The 20,849-nt window shown below is 55.4% G+C and overlaps 2 protein-coding genes across 2 annotated transcripts; both read right to left on the minus strand.

Moving 5' to 3' along the window:
* Positions 1 to 1,013: 1,013 nt before the first annotated feature.
* LOC148832601 (uncharacterized) lies at positions 1,014 to 15,489 on the minus strand. Its single transcript, XM_088918128.1, has 14 exons — positions 15,460 to 15,489; positions 13,392 to 13,514; positions 11,895 to 12,056; positions 10,924 to 11,013; positions 10,708 to 10,826; positions 10,132 to 10,183; positions 9,421 to 9,510; positions 8,849 to 8,915; positions 8,269 to 8,398; positions 7,193 to 7,226; positions 3,458 to 6,605; positions 1,828 to 2,470; positions 1,694 to 1,746; positions 1,014 to 1,114 (listed from the first exon to the last, which is right to left on the minus strand). The coding sequence occupies exons 1-14, from the start codon at positions 15,487 to 15,489 to the stop codon at positions 1,014 to 1,016; spliced, it is 4,842 nt and encodes a 1,613-aa protein (XP_088774254.1).
* A 2,059-nt stretch (positions 15,490 to 17,548) lies between these two features.
* Positions 17,549 to 20,148, minus strand: tmem109 (transmembrane protein 109). Its single transcript, XM_088919131.1, has 3 exons — positions 19,802 to 20,148; positions 18,842 to 18,944; positions 17,549 to 18,748 (listed from the first exon to the last, which is right to left on the minus strand). The coding sequence occupies exons 1-3, from the start codon at positions 20,018 to 20,020 to the stop codon at positions 18,372 to 18,374; spliced, it is 699 nt and encodes a 232-aa protein (XP_088775257.1). The 5' UTR covers positions 20,021 to 20,148; the 3' UTR covers positions 17,549 to 18,371.
* Positions 20,149 to 20,849: the final 701 nt, after the last annotated feature.

Below are 20,849 nucleotides of genomic sequence, written 5' to 3' on the forward strand. Positions count from 1 at the left end.
GGTTACATATTTCACTAAAGTTCAGGGTCACCCCCATTCTAACACACACAGGACTGGGGAGTCAGGGACACCCCCATATTAATACACACAGGACTGGAGAGAGGGGGTCACCCCCATTCTTACAGGGTCACCCCCTTATTAATACACATACAGGACTGGGGAGACAGGGTCACCCCCTTATTAATACACACAGGACTGGGGAGACAGGGTCACCCCCTTATTAATACACATACAGGACTGGGGAGACAGGGTCACCCCCTTATTAACACACACACAGGACTGGGTAGACAGGGTCACCCCCTTATTAATACACATAGAGGACTGGGGAGACAGGGTCACCCCCTTATTAATACACATACAGGACTGGGGAGACAGGGTCACCCCCTTATTAACACACACACAGGACTGGGGAGACAGGGTCACCCCCTTATTAATACACACAGGACTGGGGAGACAGGGTCACCACCTTATTAACACACACACTGGACTGGGGAGACAGGGTCACCCCCTTATTAACACACACACAGGACTGGGTAGACAGGGTCACCCCCTTATTAATACACACAGGACTGGGGAGACAGGGTCACCCCCTTATTAACACACACACTGGACTGGGGAGACAGGGTCACCCCCTTATTAACACACACACTGGACTGGGGAGCCACACACAGAGCACAGCGCTCAAAGAGCCATGCGCAAACAGCACAGATACCCCGATTTAGGAGTCGAAGTCACGTAACGATAAAACCCAGTTAGAAACGTCATGGTTCTTCACTCTCAGAAGTGCAAACTATGTGTCAAGTAAGTAAACACCTCCTTCTCCTCCTCAGACTGTACAGAGCACTCACACACACACTCACAATTACACACACACTTATCACTCACACTCTCATCACTCACACACACTCACTCATCACTCACACACACACACACACTCGCTCATACTACACACACTCATCACTCACACACACACAGATGGACACGTTTACAATCCTGTGTTGCAACTGACTACTTTATCTACTGCGCCGTGGTCTGAAGCAGCATGCCCGGGCTAGGCACGCTGCCAGAATGTTACAGCCCCGCCGGACACGCCTGAGCAGGGCTTCCCCACGACCTGAAAGACAAAACAGACGACCGTTATTTTTCTTAAATCTGGATTTTTACGTCTCTCTCAAATCCTGGGTTCTGGGTTCTGGGTTCAGGCTGCGCTCATAGGACACCCCAGATCTGACCCCCCAGGAGAAACAGACAGACTGTGCTCACAGGACACCCCAGATCTGACCCCCCAGGAGAAACAGACAGGCTGCACTCACAGGACACCCCAGACCTCATCCCCCAGGACATTCCATGTGGCATGTGCACAAATGGTACCCCAAAAACTCCCCCCCCCCGCCACCCGCACCCTGGAAGCGCCTCACAGATCTGAGAAGAGTGGAGAGGGGGGCCGCCTGGAGACTGATGCTCTAAACCTGGGCAGCCCGGCCCTGACCCCTCAAGCGTGGGCCTTTGAGAGCCTGACAGGCGCGTTATCAGCTGGCATCAAACAAGCCAAATCAATCCCAGGAGGCTCGATCAAAGCTGCACACCGGCCCCAGTCTCCTGCCCGTGACTCTGGAGGTAGGAAGTCCCCTCCTGCCCGAGTGTGGAGTCAGGGACGCAGCCAGGCTGGGCTGCGGCTCTGGACAGGACTTACCCACAGGCGTGTCCCCGGGACGCCTCTCCTGGGCCTCCACGGTGGTCCTGGTGGCAGAGACGGTCTCGGGCGGGCCGGAGCTCAGCGCCTCCCACAGTGCGTCCAGGGAGCCGCTCTGCTGCACCAGGTCCCTCTGGGCGGCGGCGCTGGCAGCTTCCCTGGCGCTGGCGGTGGGGGGGCGGGAGGCCCTGGTCCTGGCAGAGACCACCTCCAGCACCGAGTCTACCAGGCCGACGGCCATGTGGCTCAGGGCTGAGGCGGGCCTGTCCAGCTCACCAGCAGGGCTGGAGCCGTCGGGAGGAGTGCACACCGGGGCCACTGTCCCAAGCAGCCCGGTGACTATGTCCTCCACAATGTTTGTCAGGCCGGAGGAGGAGGACATGGAGGAGGATGAGGAGGAGGAGGACGTGGAGGAGGACGTGAAGGAGGAGGACGAGGAGGAGGACGTGGAGGAGGAGCAAATCGGGCGATCAACGGGACCCAGAGACGGGATCGGCAGGTCAGCGAGGGAGCTCGCCTGGATGACGGCCTGCTGGAGCCGGGAGAGCTCTGAGGGCGCCGCACTCCCGTCTCCGGAAGGCCTGGATGACGCCCGCAGGAGCGGGGCGCCGGCCTCCGGCGGGACGAGGGCGCGCACCTCTCCGGCGCCGGGCAAGTCCTGGAGGGAAGCTCCGGGCCGCGCTGTCCGCTCTGCTGTGCAGCGGCTGCGGCCCTCCGGCCTCCCTCTGGCCCCGGCGTCCGGTGCTCCTGCGGAACGAGGTGAGATGGACAGTCTATCTGGAGGTGTGACACAGGCGACCTACAGTCCAGCTAGAATATGATACACACTCACTGTGATCTATCTAGAATATTATATACAGTCTACAGTCCAGCTAGAATATACACTCACTGTGATCTATCTAGAATATAATACACACTCACTGTGATCTATCTAGAATATTATATACAGTCTACAGTCCAGCTAGAATACACACTCACTGTGATCTATCTAGAATATAATATACAGTTTACAGTCCTGCTAGAATATACACTGTGATCTATCTAGAATATAATATACAGTCTACAGTCCAGCTAGAATACACACTCACTGTGATCTATCTAGAATATAATATACAGTCTACAGTCCTGCTAGAATATACACTGTGATCTATCTAGAATATAATATACAGTCTACAGTACAGCTAGAATACACACTCACTGTGATCTATCTAGAATATTATATACAGTCTACAGTCCTGCTAGAATATACACTGTGATCTATCTAGAATATAATATACAGTCTACAGTCCAGCTAGAATACACACTCACTGTGATCTATCTAGAATATAATATACAGTCTACAGTCCTGCTAGAATATACACTGTGATCTATCTAGAATATAATATACAGTCTACAGTACAGCTAGAATACACACTCACTGTGATCTATCTAGAATATTATATACAGTCTACAGTCCTGCTAGAATATACACTGTGATCTATCTAGAATATAATATACAGTCTACAGTCCAGCTAGAATACACACTCACTGTGATCTATCTAGAATATTATATACAGTCTACAGTCCAGCTAGAATACATACTCACTGTGACCTATCTAGAATATTATATACAGTCTACAGTCCAGCTAGAATACACACTCACTGTGATCTATCTAGAATATTATATACAGTCTACAGTCCAGCTAGAATACACACACTGGCTGTGACTCAGAAATCCCCCTTCTCCTGCCCTCCTGGAGGTGTCCGTGCCCTATGACCTCTCACCTCTCCTGTGCTGGGCAGGGGGGGTGTCCGCGGGCACCAGTGCACCCATGATCATGCTGACCAGCAGGCTGCAGAGCGCGGCCAGCATGCCGTCATGGTGCTGGGAGTCGGGCCACACGCGTCGCTCCTGCGCGGCCTCTCCCACCAGCGGGGCCACCGACCCCGAGAGCTTGCGCCGGAAGGACCGCAGCCGCCCCTCCCTCTCGCTGGCCGCGGGGGCGCTCTTCCTGTCCAGCTGGCGGGACAGCGCCGCGGGGAAGCCCAGGCACTGCGCCAGCAGCTTCCCGACCAACTTCTCCAGCACGCCGCGCAGCAGCCGGGCGCCGGGCTCCGAGAGCGCGGGGGTGCGGGGCGGGGCGAGGGCGGGCGCGCTCCTGCAGGCCTCCGCGGGCGCGCCGTCCTCCGGCCGCCCGTCATGGCTGCGCTGCGGCGCCCAGGGCTCCGGGGAGATCCTCCTGCAGCGCCCGCGGCCCGGCTCTCCCGGCTCTCCCGGCTCTCCCGCCGGCGGCTCCGGGAGCAGGCCGGCGCCCGCGTCACTGCGGAGAGAGGTGGCGGAGGGCGAGACGGGGACGCTGGCGGGGTGGGCGCGCCTGGGCCGGGCCGGCGGGCTGTCCGGGCACAGGCTGGAGAACAGGACATCTGTGATGGTGGTGGACAGCTGCTCCACGGTCAGCGGGGCCCGTCCCCCGCGCGCGGCCCGCACCGCCCTCAGGATCTGGCTGACCACGCGCTGCGGGTCGGGGGCGGCGCGGGCCTGTCCCTGCTGGGGCTCCGGCCCGGCGGTGCAGGCTGCCATCAGCTCCAGCGAGTCCGGAGAGCTGCTGTCCAGCTCCCCTGACGACGTGCGGATGCTGAACTGGGACGGGGACGGAGACTCGTACGGGGACAGGGACGGGGACAGGGACAGGGACAGGGACTCGGACTCGGACGTGGACTCGGACGTGGACTCGGACGTGGACTTGGAGATGGACATGGACTGGGCCTCCTGGCTCACGTAGGCTTTCAGCCTGGCCACCACCGCCTGGACGAGCCCCCTGGACACGGCCTGGACCTCGGCCGGCTGGAGCGACCTTCCCGAGGCCAGCCGGTCGCACGCCGCCGCTCGGAGGAGCCCGCGCACTTCCTGCTCGCCCTCCTCGGACCCCGGAGCCGCGGCGTCGGCCAGGCCCTGCAGGACGGCGGCCACGATGTCCGAGGCCAGGGAGCAGCGCGCGGAGGCGGAGGCGGCGGGGGGGCCGGGCGGCGGCGGGGGCAGGAGCCTCTCGATGATGTGCCGGACGGGCTGGACCATGCTCCTCTGCAGCTTCGACCTGAGGCCGTCCAGAACGCCCCCCAGGTGCCTCGGGCCGCCGACGGCCAGGTGGGAGCGCGCGGCGCTGGCGGGGCGCGGGGCCGTCCCGGTGGGGGGGGGCTCCTCCAGCCTGGCCAGCACGGACGCCACGATCTCCCGGGCCAGCAGGCTCTCCTTGGAGGGACGCCCGCCCTGCCCGGAGCCGGCCCTCTGCAGCTCCTCCTTGGCCAGCTGGGACTGGATCCCCTGGAAGACGGCGCTCACCAGCTCCCGGGTCTGGAGGCTGAGCTCAGACGCGTCTTCCTCGGCCAAAGAGCAATAGGAAGAGGAAGAGGAGGGGTTGGACTCCGGACAGCGGCCGGTAGGCGCCGGACTCACCGCTCTCCCCTCTCCGGGCGCGGGAGCTGGCGTCGGCCGGCTGTCGGGTGCAGACGCCTGGAGCTCCAGCTTCAGAGCTTCTTCCTCCTGCGTCTCCTCGGCGATGCTCCGCAGGATGACGCCCACGATCTCCTGGGCCAGGCTGCCGAGCTCCACGTCCTCCTCCGAACGCTCTCCCGAGCCGCGGGCCGGCGACCGGCCGCCCAGGAGCCTGCAGGCCGAGCTGTCGGCGCAGGACTGGCTCTCCACCGACCGGCAGCGCAGGGCCTGGCTGGAGGAGGGGGGCTCGGGGGTGTCCAGGAGGCAGGGGGGGTCAAAGGTCACTCTCTCCGGCGACACTGAGTCCGCCTGCGCCTCCGCCTGCAGGAGCTGCAGCGTCTCCACGGCCCTGCAGACCACACCCCACACCATGCTCTCGGCCCTCCGGCTGAGGGACGGGCTCAGGAGGCTTGGGGGGCACTGCGGGCTGGGGGGGCTCGGGGGGCTCAGGGGGCACTGCAGGTTTGGGGGGCTCAGAGGGCGCACCTCCGCGGACGACACTGAGAAGGCGGCCACAGCGCTTTTGCTGGCGCCGGCCTGCAGGTGCTTCACAATGTCCACCGCCTTGTAGATGACGTCCCACACCAGGGCCCCCGCCTCCTTGACCAGGGGCGAGGATGGGGGGCGCGGGGGGAGCGGCGGGCCAGCGGGGGACCCCGCCAGGTCCTCACCCTCCTCGGCTCCGGAGGGGGGACACTCCTGGGGGTCGACCTCCATCAGGGCGTCCTCCACTGCCTCTGGGGTGGCCATGTTGCCGCCCAGGCTGGCGCTGTGCCGGGGGCTGAGCTCGCAGCGGGAGGCCGAGCCGCTGGCGCTGTGCAGGGGGCTGAGCTCGCAGCGGGAGGCCGAGCCGCTGGCGCTGCCGCCCGGGCTGGCGCTATGCCGGGGGCTGAGCTCGCAGCGGGAGGCCGAGCCGCTGGCGCTGCCGCCCGGGCTGGCGCTGTGCCGGGGGCTGAGCTCGCAGCGGGAGGCCGAGCCGCTAGCGCTGCCGCCCGGGCTGGCGCTGTGCCGGGGGCTGAGCTCGCAGCGGGAGGCCGAGCCGCTGGCGCTGCCGCCCGGGCTGGCGCTGCCGCCCGGGCTGGCGCTGTGCCGGGGGCTGAGCTCGCAGCGGGAGCCCGAGCCGCTGGCGCTGCCGCCCGGGCTGGCGCTGTGCAGGGGGCTGAGCTCGCAGCGGGAGGCCGAGCCGCTGGCGCTGTGCCGGGGGCTGAGCTCGCAGCGGGAGGCCGAGCCGCTGGCGCTGCCGCCCGGGCTGGCGCTGTGCAGGGGGCTGAGCTCGCAGCGGGAGCCCGAGCTGCTGGCGCAGCACTGGAGCGAGGTGTTGCTGGGGCAGCCGGGCGACTCCTCGAACTCCTGGATGGCCGGGATCAGGATGTCACTCACGGCCGTCACTACCCATCTCACGAGGCCCCCCAGGACGGGGCCCAGCTCCTCCGCGGAGACCTGCGCACAACAGACATGGCGGCTAGGGCCTTCGTCTTCCTCACCGGGGCCTTGTCCAGGCACCCGGCCACGTCCTGCAGCCAGGCCACTGGCCCACTGCCACTGGGGGGAAACCCCACCTCAACACGGGGAGAACATGCAAACTCCACACAGACAGGCAGCCCGGCACGGAATCGAACCCAGGACAGCTGCACCACCTTCATTTAGTCAAAGTGCAACACCTACAGAGATCATAACAGCAGCTGATAAAAAAGGAGTGCACTGTTCTATCAAAGGATTTACTGTTATAAATCATACGAAACCTTGCCCTGTACTCAATTAGCTCAGGCTGCAGTCTTACAGAAACATGGAAGAAAATAAAAGGCCATTTTCAGAGCAAGCAGCACCGTGCAGCGGTGATCAGGTCCTCCTCAGGACTAGAAGGTTGCGGGTTCAAACCCCAGGGGAGGAGCTGCTGTGCCCATGAGGTAGCCCTTCACTCGGACCTTCAGCTTCGGCCAAGTAAGCCGCTGTCATTCAGCTGGACCGAACCTGGGCTTGTAGTTAGTGACGTGTGGCAGTGCGCGGTAGGCTGGAAGAATACTCACTCTCTGTCTTAGCTGTTCTTCTATGCTCGTTTTTCTGTGAAGAGACAAGACACAGCTGACACAAGTCATCGTGATTGAGCATTCAGACACCATGGCGGTTATCTGTGAGTGCTGACACTGATGTGGCCTCTCCACATGTTCACAGCTCTGCTCTGCTCTATCCAGAATCAGTATGGAGCTGGACAGCTTTCCAGGAAACATCTGGACACACGTCGTAAGACTCTGCACCTGCTGCTGCAGGTATCCTGTCTCTGTTTTGTTAAAGCAGACACTGATTTCATCAATTAAAAAAATCATCCCCCTGCATGCCAGTACTCCGCCATGATCATCGGGAGCTAATGGACCTACATTGATCACAAATGGGCTGATCAGATCTTTAGTCAGCAATTTTGGGTGTTTGAAGAACTCGAGATAGGAAGGTGCGTGCATAAAATTTTAGGAGCATCTTGGAAATTGCAGGCTTCTCAGTCCTGATCTTGGAGGATCCCTGTCTTTGCTGGTTTTTGTTGCAACTAGAACTGCCCACACCCACAGTGGGAGTGACACTGTAGCAGACACGCCCACAGTGGGAGAGACACTGTATCAGGCACGCCCACAGTGGGAGTGACACTGTAATCAGGCACGCCCACAGTGGGAGTGCACTATATCAGACACACCCACAACTGGAGTGACACTGTATCAGACACACCCACGGTGGGAGTGACACTGTAATCAGACATGCCCACAGTGGGAGTGACACGGTACCAGACACGCCCATCGTGGGAGTGCACTATATCAGACACACCCACAACTGGAGTGACACTGTATCAGGCACGCCCACAGTGGGAGTGACACTGTATCAGGCACGCCCACAGTAGGAGTGACACTGTATCAGGCACGCCCACAGTGGGAGTGACACCGTAGCGGACACGCCCACAGTGGAAGTGACACTGTATCGGACACGCCCATAGTGGGAGTGACACTGTATCAGACACATCCAAAGTGGGAGTAACACTTTATCTGACACACCCACAGTGACTCTCATGCCTGCAAGAGAAATCAAGCAACAGGGAGCCAGGATACTGGGTCAAACTCACAGGTGGGTCAGATGCATGCTCAGAGACTTCTGGGGCGGCTCTGAGCGGCAGCTCGTCTCTCCTGGGGACAAAGACGTCTCTGTTGCACGAGACGGGAGAGCCGAGGAACGATGGGTCTCTGTCTGACTCACTGCTGAGGAAGAACAGGAGAGAGTGAGCGAAGTTCCTTCTCGGTTTCACTAACCCAGCACAAGTCAGAGGTCAGTAAGAACGACCTTCTGGACTTGGAACAAACCGGCACCACACATGAGCGCGAGCCCCAGGGGTCCACTGGTGCATCGGACTGGTCTTGTCCTCAGTGTCCTTAAACATCAAATCATAGGAAAAGCAAAACAGGAGGAGACCGTGGGAAATCAGCATGCAAACTATCGTAGTAATTAACCGCAATAACTACGTTCCTGAAATACCCCAAGAGTCTCTGAAGACCCCTGAGAGTCCCCAGGATACCCGAGAGATTTAGGGATACGCTGAGAGTCTCTGGGATACCCTGAGACCCCCAGGAAGCCCTGTTTTCTGAGCAGATCTCCATGGCCGTGGAGGTCAGCCAGCAGTTCCAGGAGACAGACGGGCCGAGTCTCACCTGCCTCGCTGTGGACACGGGCTTCCTCTGGGACTGCTGCCAAGTGCATGTCCTGCTTCGGCGCCTTCTGTAGCACAAGACACGCCCTGTTAGAAAGGCTCTGACACACAGGGATCATTGTGTCATGACTATCTGACGGGTGACTTCAGGACCACAGACTGACATCTGATCCAAAGGAAGAACAGACCACCTGAAGGAGCAGTGACTGTCTCATGTTGGGTCATGGGGTCAGGGGTCAGGGGTCAGGGATTCTAACTTGGGACCCTCATGGTGATTTAGAATGGTTTAGGGATCAGAGATCAGGGGTCAATGGACAGGGATACTAAACTGGGACCCTGTCCTGGCAACTCAAAGTGGATCATGGGGTCAGGTGTTAGGGATTCTAAGCTGGGACCGTCCTAGTGACTTAGAGGTCAGAGGTCAGGGGTCAGGGATTCTAAGCTGGGACCCTCCTAGTGACTCAGAGGTCAGAGCAGGATGACGGTTGCCCCTCCAGGTGAAGAGTCACCCTGCTTCTCTCTGCTGTCGACAGGCAGCTCTGCAGAAAAGCGCTTCTTGTAGGGCGGCGGTACCTTCTTGTCCCAGCGCCTTTCCAGTCGCAGCTCCCTGTGGACCTCCAGCTCCAGCTCCTGCAGCTGCTGACGCAGTCTCTCGCGCCAGGCCTGCGCCAAGGTCAGAGGTCAGAGGTCAGCATGCCGCCGCACTGACTCCTGCAGCCAGGAGCTCCAGAGTGGTGGACACAGATTCTTAAACCAGGCTTCTCAGGAGAGCCAGCCCTGCGGCCATTACTGCTGCGAACACATGTGTCTGAAGGAGCAGGCTAAGATCATATCAAACCATCAGACTGCAGCTACACACCCCCAGTCAAGTACGACCTCCAGACTCTTTCCAAAAACAGCACAGCTAATCAGGGCAGTGGGATCTGTGCTCACGCAGACCACAGTAAGACACAGTAATGTTTGTCAGGGTGTCCACTGCACAGGAAAATTATCATTAATCTAGAACTCAAATAGTTATCACCGATACTAGTGTACTGTAAAAGGGCAGCTGGCTCAGACAAGATGTAGTTCAGACAAGACCAACATTACCCAGAAGGCAATGGGGACTTCACAGTCACCTGACCATGAATGGAACATTTAAAACCATGATCCAGAGGCATCTAGAGATGTTCGTCATCTCCCGGCTGGAGATGGAACAGGCCTGTGGGCTTGATGAATATTTACACACTGCAGTGAGGGTGAGGAGGGGTGTGGGAGGGAGTGACGCTGTCGCCTGTCTCTTACCAGCTCCGAGTAGCTGTGGGTGTTCTGGTTTTCAGTCCTGCCATTGCGGGCCCTTCAGACAGAGCACAGAGCAGGTCAGTATACGGGCCGTGAGAATTAATGGATAATATTATATACAGGTCAGCTCCATCTGTCTAGAATATAATATACAGGCCACCAGTCTAGCTAGAGAATTCTAGCTATTGCAAGCAACAAACATGGTGATTAGAGCCATCTCAGCACACAGACTTTCTCAAGGTTACAGCAGATAACCCTCAGGACCACTTGAGATCTGAACCCACAGCCCTAACCTGAGGCCCTAAGTGCTGTCCTGACCTCTCGCTCTGTCAATCTGTGTGTCCAAGCTGGGGCCAGTCACCTTCCTGTTCATTACTGTCTACCTGTCTCTCAATCGATCTAGCTGTGATCTACACAACTGCCTGCATCTTTCCTTCTTGATTACTTTGGCCTGATGGTAAGTGAAGTTCCCCTGGATTGGATCTGACCCCTTCCTGTTTTCCATCAGGCCACATGTTAGCATGAGTGCACATGAGGGCCCAGTGCTCCAAGCTCCCCAGCGTCCCTCCTCCTCCTCACCTCCAGATCCGTGCGGCACTCCCGCAATCCAGTAGCCACTCCCGCAGGTGGCACACAGATATTCCTGGTGGGATCTGTTTCTTCTCCTGCAGGACCAGGAACTTCTTCACCAGTTCCTTCTGTAAAAACCAGGGAGTCGGTCAGCAAGGCAACCCCCTACAGTTAGGAGACGACAAGACCCCGCTGTCGGCAGCTCGATCGGGCTCCCACCCCCACCTGCTCTCGCAAGAAGCTCTTCTCCCAGTCCAGCTTCACCATGGTCAGATACTCCCGGTATTGGTTGAACTCCTTAGTGCTGCAGATCACCTTCAGAACAACACAGGAGCAGTGACAATCAGCACAGAGCGGCAACACGGCGACAGGCTCTGCGCTGAGACTATAGAGGAAGGACTATCAGTGCAGAGAGGCGACACAGCGACAGGCTCTGCGCTGAGACTCTAGAGGAAGGACTATCAGTGCAGAGCGGCAACACGGCGACAGGCTCTGCGCTGAGACTATAGAGGAAGGACTATCAGTGCAGAGAGGCGACACAGCGACAGGCTCTGCGCTGAGACTCTAGAGGAAGGACTATCAGTGCAGAGAGGCGACACAGCGACAGGCTCTGCGCTGAGACTCTAGAGGAAGGACTATCAGTGAAGAGAGGCGACACAGCGACAGGCTCTGCGCTGAGACTCTAGAGGAAGGACTATCAGTGCAGAGAGGCGACACAGCGACAGGCTCTGCACTGAGACTATAGAGGAAGGACTATCAGTGCAGAGAGGCGACACAGCACTGACTCTGTAGAGGATGCCTGTCTATTGGGTCACGCTTCTGAATGTTGTCCTATATCAAATATCATCCTATATTGATTTTCAACTAGCTCTTCCAACTGAGCCACCACAACACACTGGGTGTGACCTCTGACCTCTACTGTTGCTCACACATCAGATGAGCAGCAGGGTTAAAGGTCAGGGGCAGGTGCAGAGGCAAGGGCTTGGGTCTGGGCTCAGCAGGAGCCATTCAGGCGCTCAGCCTCAGGGTTTCCAGATGGGGCTCATGGGGCAGCCGCAGTCAGAATCAGTTCCTGGGTCACAGAGGTCACGGAGGGGCCGAGGTTGTCAGAGCCAGCATTACAGGACGGTGTGGTGAGACCCTCTCCCCTTGCCCTCCGCCTGCGTCCTCGGCCCCCGGCCTCCATCCTCACTCACCTTCTTCTGCGGCGTGAGGAGGCCCTGGCGCACGAGCAGGCGCTGCCGGTCGCGCTGGCTGAAGAACTGCTTCAGGTTGGGGTCGTGCAGGCTGTTGTAGGTGCTGTCCAGCAGCCGGCCACTGGGGTCGGTCAGCACAAAATCCGCGCTGTCCTGATGCAGCTGCCGAGGGGGGACAGGCGACATGTCAGCCCACAGCCACCAGGGGGCGCCAGTGCATTCGTTCAACAGCAAGCTGAACTGGAGGGGAATTCAGCTGCTTTCAAATCCCTGACATGCGGATATTGCTGTTTTGGTGCTGCCTTTTGCAAAGTAGTAGGCTTGTCTTCTGTAGGCTGTGTTTGTTTATTCGTGCCCAGGGTCTTAAACAAGCAGCCCAGACATATTACTGTTATATGTTCCGAAAACTACCAATATTGGGGTGGAGCAGTGGCTCTGTGGCTAAGGATCTGCACCTGTGGCTGCAAGGTTGCCGGTTCAAATCCTGCAGCCGGCAGAGAAATCCTACTCTGTTGGGCTCCTGAGCAAGTCCCTTGCAACCCCAACTGCTCCAGGGGCACCGTACAATGGCAGACCCTGCGCTCTGACCCCAGGCTCTCTCCCTGTCTGTGTGTCTGTGTGTCTCATGGAGAGCAAGCTGGGGTATGCGAAATGTGTATTCATGCCCAGGGTCTAAAACAAGCAGCCCAGACATATTACTGTTATATGTTCCGAAAACTACCAATATTTATCTCAGTTCCCAGCCCAAGTCAGGCATTTCACATCTATCTTCAAAATCACTTTTCTAAAACTCACTTTTATATGCCAGCTTTCAATTCTAGTTTTCACCTGTGTTTCCCTGCAGCTCTTGCTGGACTGTTTTATTGCACAGCACCTCGGTGCCATATATAATAATGGTAATGATAGTCACAGGCCGTGATGCAGGATGAAGTAGGATGGTGAGGTCCCCGAGACTGGACAGAGAGGGGTGCAAATCCTCACTGAATCTCTCCTCTGCTCAACTGTGGTCTCTGACTCTCACTCCCCCTCTGGGTTTCCCACAAGGAACCTTTGCTGTACTAAAAGGTGGCTCAGTGAAAAAGCCACCATCTTGGCTCAAAACTTGGTGCCACTGGTGTGGCCTTGAGCCAAGATGGACACCTGTTCATTGAGAAAAGCTGCAGAATGTGGCACAGCTGGTCTGGGTGAGTATGTAGCACTCAGGGGGAGTGGGATTCCACACAGATCCTATCCTAACAGCTCCTTTCTCTCCATGTGGTAGTAAAACGTCCTCCAGAGTGCTAAAGGCTTACTCAGACCAGCCGTGCCTCATTTTTGGAGCTGTTTCCTCAGTTAACAGGCAGCCATCTTGGCTCAAGGCCACACCATGGCGCTCGACTTTTGAGCCAAGATGGTCGGGTCAACTTCACAGTATACCTCTAACTCATCCCCAGCTCACAGCCGAAAGAGACAGAAGGACTAACTGCTGCGTGCTCATGTCCAGAGAGAAGCTCTTACCCTCTCGCAGAGGCTGGTGGTGTACAAAGTGGTGCGAACTCCGGGGACGATCGGGGTCTTGGCTCCCAGAGGCTGATCCAGCAGGAAGTCAGCCACCTCCGTCCCGGCGAGGGGAGGGACACCCTGAGACAACACAAAGACAGCAGCTTACAATGGGGCTCGATCTCATCTGTCTGTGGTGCAGCACCATCAGTTATTGGGGTGCAGCAGTACAGATCCTTTCTGGCCGAGAACTGATAGTGAAATTGTTCTCCGGGGTGGGGTGATCTGGTTCTAGGGGTGCTGACTGTTTCCTCTTTGCAGTAAATTTGCACCCGTTGACACAGGAGCTGCAGGAGTGAAGCACCCTGCTCACAGTTGACCAGCTTAAACCTGCAACCTTCCCCTGAGGAGGCCAGACCCCTGACCCTTACTACTGCGCCACACTGAGGAAACCCAACTAGGCCTGGGGACAGGACTTAGGCAAGGAGGGGGAGTCCCTTTAATCTGAAGGGTGTGACCCACACTGACAGGCTGAAGGAACTGGGTCTCTTTAGTCTGAAAGCAGTGACCCACACTGACAGGCTGAAGGAACTGAGTCTCTTTAGTCTGAAGGGAGTGTCCCACACTGACAGGCTGAAGGAACTGAGTCTCTTTAGTCTGAAGGGAGTGACACACACTGACAGGCTGAAGGAACTGAGTCTCTTTAGCCTGAAGGGAGTGTCCCACACTGACAGGCTGAAGGAACTGAATCTCTTTAGTTTGAAAGGCAGTGTCCAACACTGGCAGACTGAAGGAACGGAGTCTCTTTAGTCTGAAGGGAGTGTCCCACACTGACAGACTGAAGGAACTGAGTCTCTTTAGTCTGAAGGAGTGTCCCACACTGACAGGCTGAAGGAACTGAGTCTCTTTAGCCTGAAGGGAGTGTCCCACACTGACAGGCTGAAGGAACTGAGTCTCTTTAGTCTGAAAGGCAGTGTCCAACACTGGCAGACTGAAGGAACGGAATCTCTTTAGTCTGAAGGGAGTGTCCCACACTGACAGACTGAAGGAACTGAGTCTCTTTAGTCTGAAGGAGTGTCCCACACTGACAGACTGAAGGAACTGAGTCTCTTTAGTCTGAAGGGAGTGACACACACTGACAGGCTGAAGGAACTGAGTCTCTTTAGTCTGAAAGGCAGTGTCCAACACTGGCAGACTGAAGGAACGGAGTCTCTTTAGTCTGAAAGGAGTGACCCACACTGACAGGCTGAAGGAACGGAGTCTCTTTAGTCTGAAGGGAGTGACACACACTGACAGGCTGAAGGAACTGAGTCTCTTTAGTCTGAAGGGAGTGTCCCACACTGACAGGCTGAAGGAACTGAGTCTCTTTAGTCTGAAGGGAGTGTCCCACACTGACAAGCTGAAGGAACTGAGTCTCTTTAGTCTGAAGGCAGTGTCCCACACTGATGGACAGAAGACCATGAAGTTGTCTCAGAAAACCATGAGGAGATCTGAGACAACTCTATTCAAAGCCCTCAAAGTCACTGAAAAATTCAACCCAGCAGATTTCTTCAGAATGAACAGTAAAACACGAACTAGAGGACATACTGTATGTGGAAGAGCATGAGAACAGGAGTCCCGTCTTTACACTAAGGGTGGTGGGAGTGTGGACCAAGCTGCCCTGCCATGTTGTTGAAGCCAGTACCCTGACTTCTCTCAGGATGAGAGTCTTGGATCAATTAGCTACTAACGAGCAGGATGGGCCGTTTGTGACTTCCTCATGGCTAAGAACTGGGCTGGGCACCAACCAGAAGGGAAGATGGGGGTTAAGGATGCCCATTACAGCATGTACAACTATCAGTGCTCACTGACACAGAATAAAGATTCAGATGTAATGTTCTCTCACTCTTTAACTCCCTGTCAAAATTAAGACATGACTCAAAGTGTACACCAGTCAAGCCAGGCACACATTAAAAATAAATCACTCCTAGTAGAAACAGATGTACACACACAGAATGGGTCACATTTAGATTCCAAACCCCATATTCTGAGAACAAAATAAATTCCACAGATTCATTCTCTGGCTAACAGAAAAGGGCAAACTCACTTCTCTGTGTTTCACATCCCTGCTCGCCATTGTGTCTCAGGAATGCGCGACATGGTGCGACTTTGCCCCTCGCGGCGATCCGGTGTGACAGCTGACTGGCCTCCCTCGAGACTAACACCCGGAGCAGCGCGGGGCGGCAGGGAGACCGCTGTGACGTCACAAGGAGCGGCGGACGACGAGGCGCGTCGCGCGTGAAACTTCCTCCCGCTGACCGTAATGTCCCACGTGGCGATGACGTGACACGTGCCGTCACTTTTTTTAAATAAACACCCCAGGACATCTTTTCGATCTCAAAGTGCCGAAGCTCTTGCTTCCTTAGGACTTTCACCCCGTGCAGAGTTTGCCTTCGAGGGGCGTTCGGTTCTTAGCAAATTAAAACGAAGCCCCCCGAAACCACAGTGGTGCCGACACGAGTGGGTGTGGGCGGATATATATCCGTCCTGCTCACGTTGCCCCCGGCCCGCTCTGCCGCCTCTCGCCTGTTTGAGCGGATCGTGTGTGAGTGGGGAGTGTTTGCTCTCTCCGGGGGCTCCGGGGCACCTCTGCACCCGCGGGGTGTCAGTGCAGACTTCCGGCCACGCCCGAGCCCCGCCGGCAGTGAGCGGGTGCGGGTGATTGTACCCTGCGTGGGTTTTCAGGCCTCGGGTTTCTTGTTCCTGCGGAGTTTCTTCTGGTTTTGGTTTTGTCAGTCCATCCGTTTTCTAACCATTCCGCGCGGAGAGGTGGCAATGTCGCCCGCATCCGATTAAATTACCTCAACATCTCAAATTCATCTCATCCTTCTGGTTTAAAAGTCAAAAAGAAGATTCCTGTCAATCCTTCAAGTCTTGCCCAGTGGCGCACATGATGATAATAATAATAATAATAATAATAATAATAATAATAATAATAATTGCTTACACTTATATAGCGCTTTTCTGGACACTCCACTCAAAGCTCTTTACAGGTAATGGGGATCCCCTCCACCACCACCAGTGTGCAGCCCCACCTGGATGATACTTTAAAATCTTGTCAGCACGTTTACTTCCTATAGGGACCAGTCTCTGTCTCCGCCTGCACACTCGGTGAAGTAGCCGGATGAAACCAGCCGAGTAAGATGCCCTAAACTAAGACACGGTACGGAAAGGAGTGAATACCCCCTACCGGGGCTTGGTAACTGCTGCACACTTCGGTTTTAATTCACGGTTGAATTTCTGGTTTACGTCCTAACGGAACCCAGAGCTCCGTGAAGCCTTTTTTTATCAACCAGCATAAACAACGTCACTTGTCTGTGCCGGGTTGTGCTGCTGAAAGTCGCGTTTCTGCCGCTTTCTGAAGCTGAAACACGTTGCGTTATCAAGATATTGCGTCTTCTTTCTTCAGGGAGTGACGTCACCCAGGTCCCCTGCGATGGCGGAAGAGTCACGTGACTGATATACAGCGGCGAAAAGGAAGAGTTTCAGTCCCAGAAGCCCCCAGAGTTAATAATTCCCCAGGGCCCGGTGGGATCTCACCATCATTGTTGTCCAGGCAATGAGAGAAGAGCAGTGGTCTTCCAACAGTCCCTAAACACAGAGACAGGACCCAGAGACTGGAGAATAGCTCCTGTAACTCCTTTCTCATAAAGCAGGCAGGAGAGAAACTGAACCAGGTGCTTGTAGACCTAGACATCCGACTCCTCTTGCATGTAAAGTAATGGAAACACTAGAACTGAAGTAGGGGACCTGGATGAAATATACTCAGCGATGATTTAGAAAAGGTAGCTCCTGTCTCACCTTGTTAGAGATCTTTGAACACGCAACAACAGGAACAGATACACATAGATACAAATAGGGCATATGGTATGGAGTGTTAAGATTTTCAGAAGCACTTTTGTCAAGTTCCCCAAAAACAATTAATTCTCAAGTTGTAAGGTGGTATGCATTGAGGGAAATGTGTCTAGACAGAGAATTAGCTATTAAATCTAAAACAGAGGGAACAGATAAGAAGTGAATACTCTAATTAGCGTAATGAAATTAGAGGAGTACCCCAGAGATCTGTACTGGGACCACTGATCTGATTTACATCTTTGAGACAGTGTGGGGAAGCAGTATGAGACAAAATGTTGAGATATGAGATATGAGATTTTTCTTTGATATGACCGTACAAAACTACAAAAAACAACACTCAAAATACAGATTAAAAACAAATAATAATCATAGACATGCAACAACACATAAACACACATCACACTCTCATTACACACAATCTGCTAGCTCCATACAGGAAACAGTCACTTAGCTGTGTTTAATATGCCAATTACACAGGGAATAAGATTTCCTGTAGACATTTTCTTCTCGTCTTATCATCTTGTATCATGTCCTTTCATAATGTATAAACAATTAAATATCATACTTATATATCACTAAGACTTGAGGGCCCTAGGGCACTACAAGGTATAAGAATGCACACACATCCAGATACTTTCCTATCTCAATAACTCTCTCGTGCAGTGTTAATGTCCTGTAGTGTCCAGTCAGTGTGTCTGGACTGTATTAACCCCTCTCTCTCAGTGCAGTGTTAATGTCCTGTAGTGTCCAGTCAGTGTGTCTGGACTGTATTAACCCCTCTCTCTCAGTGCAGTGTTAATGTACTGTAGTGTCCAGTCAGTGTGTCTGGACTGTATTAACCCCTCTCTCTCAGTGCAGTGTTAATGTCCTGTAGTATCCAGGCAGTGTGTCTGGACTGTATTAACCCCTCTCTCTCAGTGCAGTGTTAATGTACTGTAGTGTCCAGTCAGTGTGTCTGTACTGTATTAACCCCTCTCTCTCAGTGCAGTGTTAATGTACTGTAGTGTCCAGTCAGTGTGTCTGGACTGTATTAACCCCTCTCTCTCAGTGCAGTGTTAATGTACTGTAGTGTCCAGTCAGTGTGTCTGTATTAACCCCTCTCTCTCACTCCCTAATGGCGTTCTTTTTTCCAGAATTCCTTTTCAGGTCCAGTATTTGTTTCTCCAGTATTGCCATCTTGGCTTCCAGACTCCGGTGTTTGTCGTCTGCCGTTGCCCCATGCATCCCCCCCAGGAGCACGGAGACAACCAGCAGGGCCACCAGGAGCACAGCCCTCTTGTACGGATCCTCCACGTGGTACAGGATGGAGAAGAAAGCCCACATGAACAGGCTGAACTTGACCAGCCACAGGATCTGCCTCAGCACAGAGCCAACCAATCGCAGCGCCAGGGAGATCAGCCAGTATCCAATCAGGGTGGCCAGGCCCCACTGCATCATCTTGGCGACCTCCTCGGCAGTGAAGAGGGGCGTGGTCAGGCGGACTGTGCGGGACAACAGGACAGTGTCAGTGCAGAGTGCACCCTGCGCACAGGGAGACCAGAATGACATGTGAGCCACTGAACATCATCTCTCACCATTGACCTCTGCAGTTTTCAGCAGCTCGATACAGAGTCCAGCGACGACGTTCAGCCCAGTTGCAGCTCCCTCTGACAGCACTCTCACCGCACTCTGAGCGACCTGCCAGGACAGGGTCAGCGTTACTGCTGCCTCACTGGCAGAACCCCTGCAGCCGGGCCCAGTACCACAGATCAGAACCCCTGGAGCCGGGCCCAATATCGCAGACCAGCAGAACCCCTGGAGCCGGGCCCAATATCGCAGACCAGAACCCCTGCAGCCGGGCCCAATACCACAGATCACAACCCCTGGAGCCGGGCCCAATATCGCAGACCAGAACCCCTGCAGCCGGGCCCAATACCACAGATCACAACCCCTGGAGCCGGGCCCAATATCGCAGACCAGAACCCCTGCAGCCGGGCCCAATACAGCAGACCAGAACCCCTGGAGCCGGGCCCAATACAGCGGATCAACACCCCAGCAAGAACGCAGTGCTTTAACTGGAACTGCACCTTCGGTTATGGGGCTGCGTTCTCTGTGCAATTTTAGGCTCAAGGGTTTGTGAACAGAAGTCTGAACAAGCAAACAGACAGATCGATTCAGGGTGGCAATCAACACCACTGATGAAGAGATCAACTGAACTGCAAGCCAACACTAACAGTAACACTAACCCCCTGCCTCCTCCCCTGGACCAGGGCTGGGAACCACAGCGCCATGTCTCTGTGCCAACCAGTGCAAACTGTCTTCTGACCCACGTCCTGGGCAGCACCGACACCCGGCAGCTGAATCGGGAGGGTCAAAGGTCACAGAGGATAGGCTGAACTCTGGGCGCCGTCCCCCTGCCCAGAAACCTCAGGTGATGTCCCAGTAGCCGTCACTCCCGGCGTAAGAGAAGAATAACCCCCAGGCTCCATCTCCGAGCCCAGCCCAGAGTCCAGCCCGGGCGCATGAGGACGGAAAGCGCCGGGCTCAAGCCTCACCTCCAGCGCGCTGTCCAGGGTCTCCGGCCCGACCACCGACTCCGCCGCCCGGCGCGCCCGTCCGCAGCCGTCGGCGACCACACCCTGGAGCTGGTTCCAGGTGCCGCCGCCTCCCCGACTCTCCCCGGCCGGCCCGGGCTGCCCGAGACAGGCCGGTAGGGCCGCGCACAGCACGGCCAGCAGCACAGCGAAGGGTCTCCGGAGCGGGTACGAAGCCATCGCCAGCACCTGTCCGAGATCGGGACTGCAACACAGCCGACGCGCGAGTTCGCGATTTAAAACCTGGAGTTGAGCCCCGTCCGCCCTGCTTAGCCCGTAAAGCTGTGAATGTTACTCATCAGAGAGCAACCCTTTTTTTTTTAGAAAACGCACAGCTGTCTCGCAATAATAGAAGTTTAAATCCAATTTGAAAGGAACCTCTTCAAGTGCGAGTGAACCAGCTCTCCTTCATGAAGTATCTGCGGTCCAGAGCCCGCTCGATTCCCAGTTAAACCAGGTTGTAGAACATTAAATTTAAGACGACGAATAGGTTGCTAAAAAGACTCCAGAAAAACTTCGAACATCAACTGAAACTCAGCGGCGATTTATGTATTTTGTTAAAAATGATATATCCTGGTGTAAGATGCGCCTCTGTCACAGCCTGTACAACCTTGTCTGGACTGCTGAGCCACACGAAGGCACAGTTCACTGGGAGATAAAATAAAGTCGCACTGAAATCTAAAACACCACATCTAAGCCGCGACCTTCTGCGGCTAAAAATAGATATCTTTAAAAAAAATACACAGCTGGCGCTGGAGTGGAGAGTTTTGTGCAAATGGAGGTCTGTCTTCAGTCCAAGCGAGGGCTCCTTAATGTAGCTTTCGATCCGGGTTTAACTACTTGTTGCTGTTTTAAAGAAGTAATATTTTTTTTTTAATTAAAGGCTGACGATATCGGAAAAAGCGAGTTAAAACAGCGAAGCAATTAAAAGTTCGGCTAACTGAGCGAGCAAACACGGGCAATGTTTAGGACGCTCCAATCGCTAATATTAGTTACCGCTACAATGTTA

The sequence above is a fragment of the Atractosteus spatula genome, chromosome 6 (assembly GCF_055471065.1).
Source record: "Atractosteus spatula isolate fAtrSpa1 chromosome 6, fAtrSpa1.hap1, whole genome shotgun sequence".
In the NCBI taxonomy this organism is placed as follows: Eukaryota; Metazoa; Chordata; class Actinopteri; order Semionotiformes; family Lepisosteidae; genus Atractosteus; species Atractosteus spatula.